At 38.8% G+C, this 19,146-nt stretch overlaps 1 protein-coding gene across 1 annotated transcript in view; it reads left to right on the top strand.

Moving 5' to 3' along the window:
- Positions 1-5,162: 5,162 nt before the first annotated feature.
- ddhd1a (DDHD domain containing 1a) overlaps positions 5,163-19,146 on the top strand; it is a 33,600-nt gene continuing 19,616 nt past the window's right edge. Inside the window, exons 1-2 of the mRNA XM_063006898.1 lie at positions 5,163-6,147; positions 10,300-10,476. Coding sequence (XP_062862968.1) covers positions 5,526-6,147; positions 10,300-10,476 — 799 coding nt within the window. The 5' untranslated portion in view covers positions 5,163-5,525. The remainder of the gene's footprint in view (positions 6,148-10,299; positions 10,477-19,146) is intronic.

Here is a 19,146-nt window from a genome sequence, read left to right on the forward strand (position 1 = left end):
TAAACTGCCATTTATGACTCATGGTTTGGTTGACTTTTACCTTAATGTGTGATGTGTATAAAATATAACATTGTTTACAGTGTCTTATGCAATGTAGCAGTTATGTGTTTGTATCATATAGGGGTGGTAAAACTGACTATTTATTTTAGACTTTTAGAATAGTTTTAGAGAATTTTAGAAGTTTTGAGGATAGATAATTATTAATACAGAGCAAAGATATATAACTTCTTCTGCTTAGTATAATATATCATTGGTACATACCGCATATCTCATTTGTTCATAATTTCCATCTATACTGTATACATCTGTTTACTATGTTTTATATATACATTCCTCTATTATGTTCATAGCACCTTAATCTGTATCACTTTAATCTGCATAGCACCTTAATCTTAATCTGCACCTTAATCTGTATATTATGTCTTTAGCTATATATCTTGTTTATTGTACATTCAATAATATATTCACCTATATATCTTGTTCATACCACTGCCCATATCCTGTATATAATGTACAGTATATCGTAGATACCGTTTATCCTGCACTTACTGCTTATTGCACTTCTGGTTAGATGCTAAACTGCATTTTGTTGCCTTGTACTTGTACATGTGTAATGACAATAAAGTTGAATCTAATCTAATCTAAAAGGTGCTTGCAGATCAAAACATTTACAGTATTATGTACCTTTTTTTTAACAATGCCATTAATACATGCCATTAATAAATACAGTTTCGAAACCCCTAATGAAATAGAAAAAGGAAACAGAAGAATGAAATTATTGATGCCACAAAAACAGAACTCATGTCTGGCCCAGGTTTAAGACCAAATGCATTGAGCTGCAATGCTTCGCCCGACTGCGAGCTTGTTATTAAAACAAGTCAACACCGCCACCATGTGGCCAAATAAAGTGTAACTACATGAATATGGCACAGCAGGTAGTGATGGTGCTGCACAGATCAGGGACACTGGTTGCTGCTAGATTCTTTTTGTGGAGTGTGGAGTGTGAAATGTGGGTTTTATTTGGAATCTTGGGTTTTTTCTGACCCCTAAGAACATGCAAGTAAGTGAGCTGACTATTCCCTAACTTGATTACTAAGTGTCAGTGAGTGTCAGGCCCTGCTCAAGATGTAATCCAGGCCTTTGCTCAATGTTTGCAGGGTAGTCTCTTGGTCCACTTTGAACAGTGTGAAGCAGATGCAAAGATGGATAAAATTGATTGAGAGAGGCATCAGGTTTTGGGGGGTGCCATACAGCAACAGTGGACTGGAGACCTGAGTTTAAACTTGTCTGTAAGGAGTTTATTATGTTCTCTTCATTTAAATTTGGGTATTATTTGGGTACTCCGGTTTCCTTCCTCCATTGAACATGCAGAAGGTGGACAAAACATGACTGACACATTCTGACTAATATGACTCCAGGATTTACATCAATGAGCCAAAACATTATAACCACCAGTCTACTAAGCTATTAAACACCTCTGAGCCAACAAGACAAGGACTTTACAAGACCTCTCAATGTATCCTGTGTTATTTGGTACCAGAAAATTACCCGCACATCCTTTAAATCATGTTCAGTGCAAAGTAGGTGATTCTTCAGTGCATCCTGGTGTTATTGTTTCCCACGGTAAATAATGCACACGTGCCAGGGTATCTACATGATCTAGGAGAAAACAGGATTTGATCCTCTTCCATTGCTCAAATGTTTAGTTCTGATGCTCGTGTGCCTATTTTAAGTGCTTTCAACAGTGGACATGGAATAACATGGGTGACTATGCAGCCCCATACAAAAAGGCTTTGATGCACTGTGTTGTGACACATTGCCACCATCACCAGTATTTAAAACATTTGTTAATATTTAATGTCTGTGACCATAAGATGTCTGGTTACCTTGCACATTATAATGAAAGGTCATATTTTTTTGGCTTATAAATGCAACAGTTCTATGGTAGGAATTTTATTGCCCAATAACCAATCAACCCATTTCTATGGTGACATTCAAAATGTTCATAAATACCTGTTGGTGGACATTTTTAATTTATTAATTCGGTTTAATGTATTACCACTGCTTTATCCTGGTCAGGGTTGTGTTGGCTTCGGTTTCCCTGGAATCACTGAGTGAAATGCAATAACACACCCTGGACAAGATGCCGATCCTTTGCAGGGCCTCAGCCAACCCCCCTAAAACATAGCCAATCGTATCTATATGTAGAAACCTAACCGGCCAATGGCATCACTGCGTATTTGAACCTTGCATTCCAGTGGTAGTGGACTAATGCAATTTTAAATATAACTATGTGCAAGTAATGTATCCTCGGTTACACAGTCACAGTTCTAACAGTCTACAGTGTAGTATTGTATGGCAGCGCTGTTCAGGAATTCTGACTATGCCAGTCTGCTTGGCATGCTGATAGAGCTCTCTAATATTATACTTCATCATCTTTGGCTCTCGGAGGAAGCCCACGCCGTTCTGTAGATCAGTCTGAAATGTGAAACACCTCGTCTCACACACACACACACACACACACACACACACAAACACTCATTTAGACAATTTTAAACCAGACAAAAAAAAAAAATTGCTTTGGGAACACAGATGTGCATGTGTGGATATGAAATGTTGGTGTTGCTTTTTTGCAAATGGTACTAGGACAATACATGTCATTTAAGGAAACATATAAATTGATAAACCAAGAATAAGATTGAATGAGCAAGATTTTTTTTTTCATTGGTTTCTAAAAAAAGTGTCCATCAGTTGGTCCTTTGTGACTTTGGGAAATCGAAGGCAGTTTGAGAAATGGGCCATTATATAACCACAAGTCTGCAAAAAGCTGATCATTTCAGGCACCTATGGTTAATAATTATCTGCTTTTTGCAATATTGTGGTCAAATTTTGACATGGTTAAAGGGTTTCTCCAATAGAGTTGCAATATTACAATCCTTTATAATAATTTTTTACTGCAGTTTAAGCTTGAAGAAGACCAGTCAGGGGTTATATCTATTATATTATATCAATTATATTGATTGTATATTTATTCATTTTGTCATTGATTTGTTTGGCCAATAAGACGTTATACTTCATACTAGAAAATTCTACTTGTACTGTTAAACTAGCCCTTTTTGTAAGAACAAAGTAATAATTCCATTTGCTGTATGTACGTCTATATTTTTCCAGTATTTTATTCAGGCAAACACACAGTTGCCGGAATCTTTTAATCTTTTAAATTTTAAAACTACTATGACATACGTGCCTATTAAAAGTGTATAATTTTTAATTGTATATATTGAATGATAGCCATACTATACAATACTGTCAGTACTGTATGCTGGTATGCTGTGTATGTCTGTCATAATTAAATAAAGTCTAGCTTTGATTAATCTACAGGGCTGTTTTTTTTTTTTGCAAGAAACACTAAATCTCTATTAAAAATACATATTTACAAAATTGTTTTCAGATATATTGTGTAAAACAGCTGTTGTTGAAAAAAAGACGTATAATGTTTTTTCTTTACTTATCTTTAAGGTGTAGCCACATAGTCATAAAGCCTTAAAAAGACCAGTTTTGCTGCATTCTGAAACAATTACAGTTCAGCTGTTTGTTTGTTTATTAGGATTTTAACATCATATTTTACACTTTTGGTTACATTCATGACAGGAACACAAGGTTTATCAGTTCACAAGGTCATATCGAACACAGTCATGGACAATTTAGTGTCTCCAGTTCACCTCACTTGCATGTCTTTGGACTGTGGGAGGAAACCGGAGCACCCGGAGGAAACCCACGCAGACACAGGGAGAACATGCAAACTCCACACAGAAAGGACCCACACCGCCCCACCTGGGGATCGAACCCAGGACCTCCCTGCTGTGAGGCAACAGTGCTACCCACTTAGCCACTGTGCCGCCCTTTTTACATCAGCTAATGTAGATTTAGGTTAGATTTGTTAAAACAAATTAAAGTTAAAAATGCTACAAATGCTACTAGTCTCCAGGACTAGGGATTGTATACGTCTTTTTTAAACATTGCACATTGCTTAATTAGTATTATTTTAACATTTGTTTGTTAAAAATGCTACAAATGCTACTAGTCTCCAGGACTAGGGATTGTATACGTCTTTTTTAAACATTGCACATTGCTTAATTAGTATTATTTTAACATTTGTTTGTTAAAAATGCTACAAATGCTACTAGTCTCCAGGACTAGGGATTGTATACATCTTTTTTAAACATTGCTTAATTAGTATTATTTTAACATTTGTTTGTATACAGTTTAATGAAACACAGACTGTCTACAATGCTGACAGTGGGTGGCACGATGGCTCAGTGGGTAGCACTATCGCCTCACAGCACGAAGGTCCTGGGTTTCGATCCCTAGGTGGGGCGGTCCAGGTTCTGTGTGGAGTTTGCATGTTCTCCCCGTGTCTGCGTGGGTTTCCTCCGGGAGCTCCGGTTTCCTCCGACAGTCCAAAAACATGCAATCAGGTTAATCACCCTATAGGTGAATGGGTGTGTGTGTGTGTGTATGTATGTATGTGTGTCTGCCCTGCGATGGACTGGTGCCCTATTCAGGGTGTTACTGTGTGCCTTGCGCCCATTGAAAAGCTGGAATAGGCTCCAGTACCCTGCAACCCTAACTGGATAAGCGGTTAAGAAAGTGAGCGAGTGTGTTTGACATTAAACTTGTGAACTGATGAATCTTGTGTAACGAGTAACCACCGTTTCTGTCATGAATGTAACCAAAGTGTAAAACATGACATTAAAAACATGACATTAAAATCCTAATAAATAAATAATGCGTACAGTTACAACATTTCTGTCACATATTTATTCATTGAACTATTTATTCCAACGTTGTTTACTATTAACCATTTACACATTTACTGGTGCATCTTTTTATCTGTATATTATACAGATATATTTGTTTTATTTATTTATTTATTTTAATTTAGTCGTGTTTACCGTTTGTTATTTACAACCCGGGCTGGGAGAGCGTGCGCGGCCTTGTTGCTCATTCTTTGTCTCTGCGTAACTTCGTCACCAGCCGTGCGCGCTCACGCAACTCTCAGCTTGCGCGTGCTGTATACGTAGGAGTGTGAATTACGCAGTTGTCATCACGCCGCGCGCCGCTGCTGAGTTGTTTAGAAACGAACGAACGAATTAGCTTGTGTGGATTTTAGCCGAGTGTGAGAACAGTGAATTTACCTCAGCGAAGGTTAAACAGAGCCTGGATCTGAGGGAAGTCGGGAAAGTTCGATGACAGCGGGTAATGGAGACGGTTGTGGTGTTGGAACGGTAGTTGGAGGTGGTGGCTGGGGTAGAGAGTGAATGACGGCAGGATTTTTAGAGCCACAATGCGGCGGTTTTTCGGTCAGGTCGAAGATTTAGCCTGCTAGCATGGCAAGTTTATGTTGACATTGAACGTTCTGGACTGTAGACGTGTTTATTATGTAGTGCATGTTGTTGAGGTGTGCTAGTCAGTGCTTATGTGGACTTACTTGATCATTTCCAGTATAAGACTGGCTGTGTAAAATGAGCTTTACAAATAAGACAGCGTTTATTAGTCCAACCAGTCCTGAAAATGGAGCCTCCGCTATAGACAGCGCTCATTGGGACCTGAATACCGACGTGTTTCCGTGCTGCTACGATGGATCCCTGTCAGAGAGACACCTGGCGCTTCTCCACAGCCAGCAAGAGGCTATGGAGCTGCGCCTGGATCAGCCCTACCTCGATAGAGGGCAGTTGGATTACAGTGAGAACGACGGCAACGTGAGTCCACTTGAGAGCAGAAGAAAACTCCGTTCAGCTGTTCCCCGAACACGTTTTGAGATCGTCTCAGAACTGGGCCCAGAGGAAGTACGTTGGTTTTATAAAGAGGACAAGAAGACGTGGAAACCCTTCGTGGGGCATGATTCACTTCGAATCGAGCTCATGTACCGCCAGCTGTGCGAGCTGAACCCCAACTCGAGCTCTGCGGTACCGGACGGAGGGGAAACATGTGACCATGCTCCAGCTGTGTCATCAGAAGTAACATCCGAACCGGCCGAGCAGGTAGACCTGGACATCAACGCCAGCATCGAGGCTGTGTGTGTCCGAGGAGGACTTTATGAGGTGGACGTCAGAGACAGAGAGTGCTACCCTGTGTACTGGAACCGTGAGTCTTGCTGATCCTTGATTTCTCTTTGTTTGTTTAAATGATTAATAAGGCTTGTATAAGTAAGAAGATGGGTATTCACTGCCTGTAGATCCTAGCTTGCTCTGGTAAGATGCACATCTGCCAGATGTTCTAGACAGGGGGCCAAACTCAAGTTCAGAAGGACAGACTAGTATAATTTGACTTTCCTGGGCAAGCCGTAGCCTAGTGGTTAAGGCACAGGACTAGTAATCCAAAGGTTGCTGGTTCAAGCCCCACCGCTGCTAGGTTGCTGCTGTTGGGCCCTTGAGCAAGGCCCTTAACCCTCAGTTGCTCAGACTGTATACTGTAACAGTACTGTAAGTCGCTTTGGATAAAGGCTGAAATAAGACAGCAATAATGCTGAAAATGTAAATGTAATGCTCAAACATTTTATAATTACTTTAGATGAGTTAATAAAGAACCAAAAGTCACATACAGTACTCTGCTGGGTGTTGTCCTTGTTGTGAACCTCTGTTTTAAGCTTTTATAATCTCTGGGTTTAAAAACTGACCCCAACTGATTTACTGACCATTATGATTAGTTGGCAGTCCCAGAATTTGGTTTGAAAATCATTCTCATTCCTGTTGTTCATAAATACTGTTTAATCAGAAGGTATCTTGTGTTATAACTTCATGATACAAATTAAATCTCTAAAATATTCCCAACTTTTCCTTTATTAAAGCATTTTCAATATTATTGTTTTTCCTAACATGGCTTCCCAATGTTGTTGGTGCTTTAAAAGCAAAATGTAATACTTTAACATCATGCATATTATGACCGTTGTTGCTCTATTCTTGGTCTACCAAAATGATTAATGAGCTGAGTATATGTAGTGTGAACATGTGCTTTATCTGTATTCGGGTAAAAAAATATAGCAGATGTCATTCTGGCAAGATGTTTTTCTGCCAGATGTTTCACAGCCTCTGTAATCACTGGATTTAAAAGCTCGGCTTCACTGACATACTGATTGGTAAGATTAATGGATACTCAGAGGACTGAGTTTAAAAGCTCATATATTCATTGATTGCATTCATATAGGGGATGTTAATGGATAATACTTAAGATTAACCATTTTTACTTCTACTGTGATATACAGTATAATCACATGTAATGCATATTAATTTGTATATATTTTCCCGTTCTGAAAATTTACCTGGAAACCTGGTTACACAAAACGTGCATAAAAGTTGATATTCTAGGACAAAATAGCCAGAAGTGATATATTTTCAGTACCCTGCAATCTTTTGGCAACAGGATGATAAATAACCAAAGGCAATGCAAAGTCTAACACAAACTACTAATACAACCCCTGGCAAAAATTATGTAATCACCACTCTTGGAAGATGTTCTGTCAATTGTTTAATTTTGTAGAAAAAAAATAAATCATCATTTTTCAAAATGTCAACCTTCTGGCATTAAGAAACAATAAAAAAAAGAAACAAATATAATAGTTGTGGTCAGTCACAATTGCTTTTTTTAGATCAAGTAGAGGAAAAAAATATGGAATCACTCAAATCTGAGGAAAAAATTATGGAATCACTCTGTAATTTGCAGTTTAATAACAAAACATCTGCAGCAGATTAGATTTGCTAATTATTCTTCAGTTTAAAAAGAGTGCTCACACCTCGGAGAGCTGTTGCACAAAGCAGATTGTCATGAATCATGGTTCCAACACAAGATATGTCAGTTGAAACAAATGAGAGGATTATAAAACTCCTTCAAGAAGATAAATCATTGTGGAATGTCGCAAAAGATGTTGGTTGTTCCCAGTAAGCTGTGTTTAAAATCTGGACCAAGTACAAACAAAATGGGAAGGTTGTAAAAGGGAAGCATACTGGTAGACCAAGTAAGACATCAAAGCATCAAGATAGAAAACAAAGCAATATGTCTTGAAAACAGAAAATGCACAACAAAACAAATGAGAAACAAGTGGCCGGAAAGTGGAGTCAATGTCTGTGACTGAACTGTAAGAAATCACCTAAAAGAAATGGGATTTACATACAGAAAAGCCAAACAAAAGCCATCATTAACACCTAAAAAGAAAATAACAAGGTTAAAGTAGGCTAAAGAAAAGCAATCGTGGACTGTGGGTGACTGGATAAAAGTGATCTTCAGTGATGAATCGCGAATCTGCATTGGGCAAGGTGATGATGCTGGAACTTTTGTTTGGTGTCTGTCCAATGAAATTTATAAAGATAACTGCCTAAAGAAAACATGTTAATTTCCACAGTTGTTGATGATATGGGCCTGCATGTCGGGTAAAGGCACAGGGGAGATGGTCTTCAATCCATTTGAAAATCTCTGGTGGAAATTGAAGAAAATGGTCAATGACAAGGTTCCAACCTGCAAAGCTGATCTGGCAACAGCAAGAGACAGTTGAAGGCAGATTGATGAAGAATACTGTTTGTCATTAGTTAACTCCATGCCTCATAGAGTTTAAACCATTATAAAAGCCAGAGGTGGTGCAACAAAGTAATAATGGTGCAGTGTTTTCTAATGATTCCATAATTTTTTCCTCAGATTTGAGTGATTCCATATTTTTTTCCTCTACTTGATCTAAAAAAAAGCAATTGTGACTGACCACAACTATTATATTTGTTTCTTTTTTTATTGTTTCTTAATGCCAGAGGGTTGACAGTTTGAGAAATGATAGTTTTGTGGCATGTCTGTGATTTCTTTTTTTTCTACAAAATTAAACAATTGACAGAACATCTTCCAAGAGTGGTGATTCCATAATTTTTGCCAGGGGTTGTATAAACACACACTGAACAGTGCACCAATCTATTGCAGAGTTCCAAACACTTTTTCTCACTTACTGCCAAAGGGCAATGAAGAGCATCCAATTAATCTTCTGTATGGTTTTGGGACCACATTACTTGATGCTGTACCCCCTGTCCCTTAACAGTTATTCATAACTGTTAGTTAATCATAATTAGATATAAAATGAAATGGCATTAACTGATTTGAGCTCAGCATGCTGGGATTATTAAATTTCCACTAACTCTATTTGTGCACTCTACCAAAAAGTTGTTTATGGTTGAGGCTGAGGACAAGCATGACTGATGTGATTTACTACACCAAATACACTGGGAATGCACAGTAAAATGAGTGCCTAAAAATGGTCTTTAAAATGGCATGAATCCTGGTTTGGTTTTATTAGTACAATAAAACTTAATACTATATCCTGGCAGCATCTTAAATATGCATCTTGCAAATTAAAAACAGCCTTCATTGGTTTGAACACCTAATTTTATTGTTGTGCAGCTAATAATTTATATCATAGGTCAAATGGGGTGCACCTGTGTACATTTAAGGTGCCTCAGTATTTTAATATACATAAACCTTGTTCTGAAAGGCACCCATAAATTGGTAGGGATCATTCTTAAACAAAGAACATCTTGAAAACCAAGGACCTGTAGAAACAGGTCATTGCGTATCAGTCAGGGTTTACCTTAAAAATAGCTTAAACATCACTGTTGATAAATAATTAAAAATGAATAAAATACAGCACAAATGCAGCTTAGGCTAAAACAGGCAGTAGGGCATTAGTCAGAGAAAAGCAAACAAGGGGTAAAAGGTAATTCTGAAGGAGCTGAAGAAATCAAGATGACCTTTGCCTGGACATTCCACAAAACCAAGCCTAAAAGAAAACCTGTCAGGCTTGAGCTGTTGCTGCAAGGTTGGAAGCATGGTATTTCCTCTCTGTAATTGACTTATTACACCTGTTAGCAATTGTTGGTGTCTGAAGCACATGAATTGAAAAAAAATGAAGGGGTGTCCTAATACTTTTGTCCATATAATGGAACCTGCCATACATTTAATGTAGTTAACACTGAGCTACACAGGTCTGCCACAGTATTCTGAGCCAGTGATGAATTATCAATAGATTCTCAGACCTTCTTTTTGTGTTATCCGTCCTTAAAGGTCAATGAGACGTCTTTGCTAGTGATGGGAGAATAAAACCACTGTTTCCAAAAGGTCACGTCAGGCTTAGAAACTTTTTAGCATGCTGTCGAACAAAACAGTTTAAACATAACTTGAGGTGTTTTAAAAACATTTAATGAATTTCCAAGATTTTTGTGTTGACAATCATAACTAAATAAAGCTGCTTTGATCTCCTTGTCCTTACAGAGCAGGACCGCATCCCGGTGATGAGGGGACAGTGGTTTATAGATGGTACCTGGATGCCCATGGAGGAGGACGAGGGAGACCTAATAGAAAAAGAACACCTGACCTGCTTCCGGGGCCAACAGATGCAGGACACTTTTGAAAGCGATGTAGTAGCCAAGACGGTGGATAGCAAAGATGGTAAGCATTTGCTTTAGCCTCCTGTAAGATATAGAGAAAACAACAGCATTTAATTTTGTGTGTATGTTAACTGGAAGAATTTTATCTCCTCAGCTCTCACATAGCTCAGCCTCCTACTTGATTATATTCATAGCTAGATAATAATAATATGCAAGCAAATGGTGCTTGGTGCTATTTGAATGATAAGATAACATTTAAATGCAGTCATTAGTTTCTTAATCAGACTTATCTTCATGACAAAAGAAGGAGTGTCCAAAGCTATTTTTGTTTGCTGTGGATTTGTGAGAAATACTTACCTCTCAGTCGGTTTTATTAGGCCTGTGTATCTTATATTATGGCAGAGCTCAAACAGTTAATGAGTGAGCTTATTTTCTGTTATAGGCCTCTTTAAGTGGGGGCAGAATTGCTCACTATGAAGACACTTGATTCATTTAGATGGTGTATTTGAGCTCAAGTGTCAAATTTAAAGCTGCAGCTCATAATGCCATTCAGATACAGGGGTTGGACAAAATAACTGAAACACCTGTAATTTTAGTGTGGGAGGTTTCATGGCTAAATTGGACCAGTCTGGTGGCCAATCTTCATTAATTGCACATTCACCAGTAAGAGCAGAGTGTGAAGGTTCAATTAGCAGGGTAAGAGCACAGTTTTGCTCAAAATATTGCAATGCGCACAACATTATGGGTGACATACCAGAGTTCAAAAGAGGACAAATTGTTGGTGCACGTCTTGCTGGCGCATCTGTGACCAAGACAGCAAGTCTTTGTGATGTATCAAGAGCCACGGTATCCAGGGTAATGTCAGCATACCACCAAGAAGGACAAACCACATCCAACAGGATTAACTGTGGACGCAAGAGGAAGCTGTCTGAAAGGGATGTTCGGGTGCTAACCCGGATTGTATCCAAAAAACATAAAACCACGGCTGCCCAAATCACGGCAGAATTAAATGTGCACCTCAACTCTCCTGTTTCCACCAGAACTGTCCGTCGGGAGCTCCACAGGGTCAATATACACGGCCGGGCTGCTATAGCCAAACCTTTGGTCACTCGTGCCAATGCCAAACGTCGGTTTAAATGGTGCAAGGAGCGCAAATCTTGTGCTGTGGACAATGTGAAACATGTATTGTTCTCTGATGAGTCCACCTTTACTGTTTTCCCCACATCCGGGAGAGTTACGGTGTGGAGAAGCCCCAAAGAAGCGTACCACCCAGACTGTTGCATGCCCAGAGTGAAGCATGGGGGTGGATCAGTGATGGTTTGGGCTGCCATATCATGGCATTCCCTTGGCCCAATACTTGTGCTAGATGGGCGCGTCACTGCCAAGGACTACCGAACCATTCTGGAGGACCATGTGCATCCAATGGCGGTGCCGTGTATCAGGATGACAATGCACCAATACACACAGCAAGACTGGTGAAAGATTGGTTTGATGAACATGAAAGTGAAGTTGAACATCTCCCATGGCCTGCACAGTCACCAGATCTAAATATTATTGAGCCACTTTGGGGTGTTTTGGAAAAGCGAGTCAGGAAACGTTTTCCTCCACCAGCATCACGTAGTGACCTGGCCACTATCCTGCAAGAAGAATGGCTTAAAATCCCTCTGACCACTGTGCAGGACTTGTATATGTCATTTCCAAGACGAATTGACGCTGTATTGCCCGCAAAAGGAGGCCCTACACCATACTAATAAATTATTGTGGTCTAAAACCAGGTGTTTCAGTTATTTTGTCCAACCCCTGTACATCTAACAGAATGACAATTTTAGGCAGCTAATTAAATAGGTACATTATTGTGTAACAAATTTTTTGGAGTTTGGGCACTTTTTTTCTTCTTTTTTGTCTGTTGACTCAAGATCTGATTGGATTTATTTTTCCATTTGATCCACTGATACACTATATGTCAAAAACACAGGGGGTTGCCTTTCACTGGTTATACACCTGAGCTTAATGATTAGGAGTGGTTGTACATTTACATTTTCAGCATTTAGCAGACGCTTTTATCCAAAGCGACTTACACAATGAGCTGAACACGATGAGCAATTGAGGGTTTAGGGCCTTGCTCAGGGACCCAACAGTGGCAACTTGGTGGTGGCGGGGCTTGAACCGGCAACCTTCTGTTTACTAGTCCAGTACCTTAACCACTGAGCCATCACTGCAATGTTGTACATTAACTGCTTGACAGATTGTTCATGTTTAAACGCAGCAAACTGTCTTAAAATGCACCACTTATCACATCTTTTATGTTTTGCTCTTTTTGTTGCAAGTCAGCTTGGTAACTAGGATGTAAGTGTTGTATTGGCGTGGTTATTGGTTACTCCTGAAAATACAAAGTTAGACTGAAAATTAGTTGCATTGGGGAGGTGTGGTGATTTTGTAATCTGTGGTGTGACATAAGGAACCACTCTTAGTTTTTTTTGTCCACTAGACTGCAGTGTACCACAACTAGGGAGGTCAATAAATAATTGGTTAACCTATAACTTAAATATGCTCCAGTTTCTTTCAATGTGTGCTGCCGCTCTAAACTGAGCAGAAAAACGTTTTTATGCACTTATCATTGAAATCATAAACAACAGTGCTATTACGCACTAAAATCACAAATTATGTCATTTTGTGTCATTATTGAGTCAGACTGCATGTTTTTTACATAAATAATTTGGAGATTTGCATCATGTCCCTGTATAAAAGTAAAACTCTGGTTTCCATCTTATAGTACACTACACTCCACTCTTATACTACACTAATGTTGTCAGGAAGAGCTTTAATGTACCGACTGTGTCTTTATTAATTGATTAGCATATTTAATAAGCACCCTTAATGCTACTGACTGTAAAAAGAAAAATACCAGGTATGATACTGAACTGGTTCTGCTCACAGTGTTTTTGATCATCTTACTAATGTACATTACTGTCACCCTCACAATACTCTGGTTTTCATTAAATGAAGTTTGAAGACTTGTCGATATAAAACTTTATGATGTGTTTTATACTTTAAGCCGAGGCTATAAGCTTGTTGGTTATCAGTTAAAAGAAATGGGCAAAATTTGCATCCCTGACAACTGTGGGCAATGGCTGGTCTTGCAGGTTGCACAAGTACATTATTGTATAGTAACAATAGATTAATAGTGCAGATGTGTAGGCAACACTTACATGTGCTGCTGGTTCCAGGTTAAGAATCCTTGGTTTAGCATAGTGTAATGGCAAATTCTAGGTGTTTGAACCTATGTTGAAACGGTTTATGTGTTGTGGATTCTCATAAAACAACTAGTATGCATTGTCAGGCCTCTGCAGTACAAGGTCATTCCTATTTTTCTGCAGCTGTAGTGTGCTTAAAATGAGGCAGTGTGTGCGAAAAGTGTATGTGTCCCAGAGTGAGATTGCAGGGAATGTTTATGACTCTGTTCATGTTTATGTTCCTTTTCTAGTCATGTCACTGGTGAGGGTATTTTTGTGTCGCTGCTATTATTGTAGGCATAAATGCATACATAATTTATTTCCAAACTTTGATTTACTTTTACTCAAAAGGGTTTAGCCCCTTAAAGAATTCCTCCTCATTGGTGAACAGGCCACAGGTGTCTTTTTGCTGATGTATCACTGCTAAAGGACAGACAGTAGAACCAGTTTGGTGAGCCACCCCTCTGCCCTAGATATTTTACAGTTGGCTATGCAAAGGCAAGATGTAGGAGCAGGGTTAAATCACTGGAACTAGACAAACGTGGCTCCATTTATGGTTAATCCACAGTGTCATGAAAGTCATATATTTAATTAATGTGTAAAGGTATCAGGGGATCTTTTCTGGTAATTCTTGTTCACCTAATTTGATGGCAGTAATTGCTTCTGATGTCAGTAATCTTAATCACATGGAAGAATCTGTCAAGGGTTCTTTGTCTCTCTCAGGGAATTGTATCTGTTTGTCAGATTGCTCTAGCATTGGTGCAGAGCTGTAACTTGAGATCATTACGTTAGAGATAAATGCAAACTATGTACAGTGTATCACAAAAGTGAGTACACTCCTCACATTTCTGCAAATATTTCATTATATCTTTTCATGGGACAACACTATAGACATGAAACTTGGATATAACTTAGAGTAGTCAGTGTACAACTTGTATAGCAGTGTAGATTTACTGTCTTCTGAAAATAACTCAACACACAGCCATTAATGTCTAAATAGCTGGCAACATAAGTGAGTACACCCCACAGTGAACATGTCCAAATTGTGCCCAAATGTGTCGTTGTCCCTCCCTGGTGTCATGTGTCAAGGTCCCAGGTGTAAATGGGGAGCAGGGCTGTTAAATTTGGTGTTTTGGGTACAATTCTCTCATACTGGCCACTGGATATTCAACATGGCACCTCATGGCAAAGAACTCTCTGAGGATGTGAGAAATAGAATTGTTGCTCTCCACAAAGATGGCCTGGGCTATAAGAAGATTGCTAACACCCTGAAACTGAGCTACAGCATGGTGGCCAAGGTCATACAGCGGTTTTCCAGGACAGGTTCCACTCGGAACAGGCTTCGCCAGGGTCGACCAAAGAAGTTGAGTCCACGTGTTCGGCGTCATATCCAGAGGTTGGCTTTAAAAAAATAGACACATGAGTGCTGCCAGCATTGCTGCAGAGGTTGAAGACGTGGGAGGTCAGCCTGTCAGTGCTCAGACCATACGCCGCACACTGCATCAACTCGGTCTGCATGGTCGTCATCCCAGAAGGAAGCTGACGCACAAGAAAGCCCGCAAACAGTTTGCTGAAGACAAGCAGTCCAAGAACATGGATTACTGGAATGCCCTGTGGTCTGACGAGACCAAGATAAACTTGTTTGGCTCAGATGGTGTCCAGCATGTGTGGCGGCGCCCTGGTGAGAAGTACCAAGACAACTGTATCTTGCCTACAGTCAAGCATGGTGGTGGTAGCATCATGGTCTTGGGCTGCATGAGTGTTGCTGGCACTGGGGAGCTGCAGTTCATTGAGGGAAACATGAATTCCAACATGTACTGTGACATTCTGAAACAGAGCATGATCCCCTCCCTTCGAAAACTGGGCCTCATGGCAGTTTTCCAACAGGATAACGACCCCAAACACAACCTCCAAGATGACAACTGCCTTGCTGAGGAAGCTGAAGGTAAAGGTGATGGACTAAACCCAATTGAGCACCTGTGGCGCATCCTCAAGTGGAAGGTGGAGGAGTTCAAGGTGTCTAACATCCACCAGCTCCGTGATGTCATCATGGAGGAGTGGAAGAGAATTCCAGTAGCAACCTGTGCAGCGCTGGTGAATTCCATGCCCAGGAGGGTTAAGGCAGTGCTGGATAATAATGGTGGTCACACAAAATATTGACACTTTGGGCACAATTTGGACATGTTCACTGTGGGGTGTACTCACTTATGTTGCCAGCCATTTAGACATTAATGGCTGTGTGTTGAGTTATTTTCAGAAGACAGTAAATCTACACTGCTATACAAGCTGTACACTGACTACTCTAAGTTATATCCAAGTTTTATTTCTATAGTGTTGTCCCATGAAAAGATATAATAAAATATTTGCAGAAATGTGAGGGGTGTACTCACTTTTGTGATACACTGTAAGTGTCAAGCAGTCAGCAGGTTTACTTTAAATCATTTGGTTGTTCATTGTGACTATGTAGAATGCAAACCTATCCTCAGGTTAACAAACGAGATATTTTTATCTATTTTTTTTATTCATTTACTGATTTGAAGTTCAGAATAACAGTGTGGCAATCAGTTATTTAATTCTGTCCTCTGTAACTCAGATTTATTTTCCTCTAAAACTCTAACTGACCAAAGGCATGTGGACACCTTCTTGATCTGGACACCCATTACCAATATACAGCCATACCTATGGGCAGACAGTTTCAGTAAAATAGGCTGTTCAGTGAAAAAAAGCTGAGTAATTGTCAATGTGGCACTGTCACAGAATTACAAGTCAGCTTAGCTGTAAAAAGGAAGGAAGTACAAGCTGTCTGGTGAATTGTGTAATAGCACTCAATACCAAGTTCCAAGTTGTACGTCAGCATTTTGTTTATTTGATGCTCTATGGCTTAGGTTTCCATAGCAAGCAGATTCACAGAAGTGTCAAGTGTTGTCTCAAGGGGTATAAAGAACACCATCATGGGACTAAAACTGCATTCTGCAAAGTGATGATAAATTTGAGTTGCTCTTATATGGATCTGGTGTTATTACACTTAGAATTTAATGTCTCACATTACAGGGCAATCGATGTATTTATTGTGTTCTATCTAGGACAATTAAATTATTTACTTTTGATCTTGCAAGTTGCATTTCTTTACAAGAGTCACATTGAGATATCTCAGGCCTGTGATGGTGCAATCAGTAGTTACTTATTTATTCTGTAGTATGTAGATTATTACACACTCCCTCTAACAAGCACAGTCACTGACCACTTCTTTTCACTTTTCCATCAAGTTCCCATCATGACAATGGCATAGCCAAGAGCTCAAGAAATCAGGGCTAGCACATTAGACCACTGGAGCACCCAAAACAGTACCTAATATGTAAGATTTATTATACAAGGGTTAATATATACAAGATTAGACCTAAAAAAAATACTTTAATTGATGATTTTGATTACAGGAATTATTCGGTACTCACAATACAAAGCAATGTCTGAAAGTGCTCATACAAACGATGAACTAATAATTTAGACAGATAGTCACACATTTGAAATGTTTCTGCATTTGTATTGGCACTGTAACAAAGTGACCATTTTGGAATAATGCCACTACTACATCATAGCCTATCAGTCTGTGGCACAACCAAATACTGAACAGTATAATAACTGATATTACCATATTCTTTTTTTTATCAAACTAAAAATGCAAAACATATTTCCAACAAATCAGGAATGTCCTTACACTGACAACCGACATTGGGTCTGTGTGGTCATTATTTGCATATCGAAAAACCAAATCCATTATTATCTAATGTTGGTTTGTGTTTTGAATTCCATATATCAAACTGTCAGTGGTCTACACTGTGGAGCAAGTTTTATTTAAGCCCTGTTTGGACATGAATATTTAAAATGTGCCCTCTTTTGTTTTAGTTCTATTTAAGGCATTTTAAATCCTTTATTATTTAGTATGGTAAATGTTATATGCTTAATTATTTTGTAAAACATACACTGTATGGCCATGACCATGAGTTTGTTGGATATTCTACTTCAAGACCTAAGGCAATTCATTGGCTCTCTTAGGAAGCTATAGCAGTCTCCACTAATTCTGGGAATGTTTTCACCCCGGTTCTGGAGTGGATCTGTGGGATTATATGAGCACAGTTTAAAGACCATTTGTGATGTTAGACAGTGATAATTTGTGTATAAAGTGTTCAGTGAGGTTAAAGTCAGGAGTTTCTCAACACCAAATTTGGTTTGTGCACAGGGGCACAGTCATGCTGGAAAAGGAAAGGGCCTTTGTTAGGCTCAGTACTAGAGATGCAAATTTTACCAGTTTCTTTTAATCCATAACTGATCGTCATTAGGCGTTGACTGTTAACTGACAGGTTTCTGCATTTTGTTAACACATCACTAAGCTTCATTTAACAGGGCTTTATACTTTATTTAATGAAAAACAGTGTAATGTAGCTAAAGTGGCTGTAGTGTAGGACAGCAGGGTAAACTGTTTGTTAGTGACTGGTCTATATTTTTTGTTTATGTTTATTACAAGCTCTAACTATACATGCTAGCCAAAGAATAAATATGTAGTCTGTATATTCAAGTTCTTTCTGACAACAGTAGTGTAATGATTATAAGATGGTAAGTCGAATTTTGCCTTTATACTGGGACATGATGCAATATACGCACATCATTTATATAAACATGAATTAATAAATAACTGTACACACAGATCCACGTATGTAGAATTTAACATGTAGTCAGACCCTATACTGACACAAACTGGCTTCGTTGTTGGTGATTTTAATGCACAATAGTTATGTCGTTTATGATTTTAATAATATAAATGCATTGAAAAAGCTTTTGTTTTCATGTTACAACTGTAAAGCTTTATTTGTTTTTGTAATCAAAAGTAGGACATATTCAGTGATTGTGTGTGAAGGTGAGTCTCTCTCATCTACGCTTTCATGCTGCCTCTGTGGGTACATTTGGCAAGGCAGAACAACATGATTTCCATATGCGAACCCCCCAGCTGATCTCCACGGTCGCTGGCCCTATTACAACATTTGATTGAAATGTGTCCTTTGTTTTAAATAGACAAGCTACCAAAACTAAATTGCAGAATTTTAGGGAATAAAACGAGTGTCGCTATTATGATTACTTAATGTTTTTGATTTGTTAGTTCTTCCCCACGTCCCTCCTTTCAACCCCCTCTTTCTGTTCAAATGGAGTGGATATGAGACGAGTGCTAAAAGCCACAAGCGAAAGCGTTGCCAAGGTATTGTATTTTCAGCATTTTTGTGTTCCTTTGATTTGGATCAAATCTTTGGACTTTCTCCTTTTCCCTAGGTGAGCCCTAGCTTTAGAACAAGGCCTAGATCATTTTATATATCCAAAAGTTCTACTGCTTTTTATATTTATTAAAAAATATCAAATCTTTAATTTAAGTAAGGAATCAATTTTTATGTAGTACTGCACTCAGTTTCAATTCTTTTTAAACATCAGGTTTCACTTCTTAGTAAAATTCC

This window comes from Trichomycterus rosablanca, chromosome 13 (genome assembly GCF_030014385.1).
Source record: "Trichomycterus rosablanca isolate fTriRos1 chromosome 13, fTriRos1.hap1, whole genome shotgun sequence".
Taxonomy (NCBI): domain Eukaryota; kingdom Metazoa; phylum Chordata; class Actinopteri; order Siluriformes; family Trichomycteridae; genus Trichomycterus; species Trichomycterus rosablanca.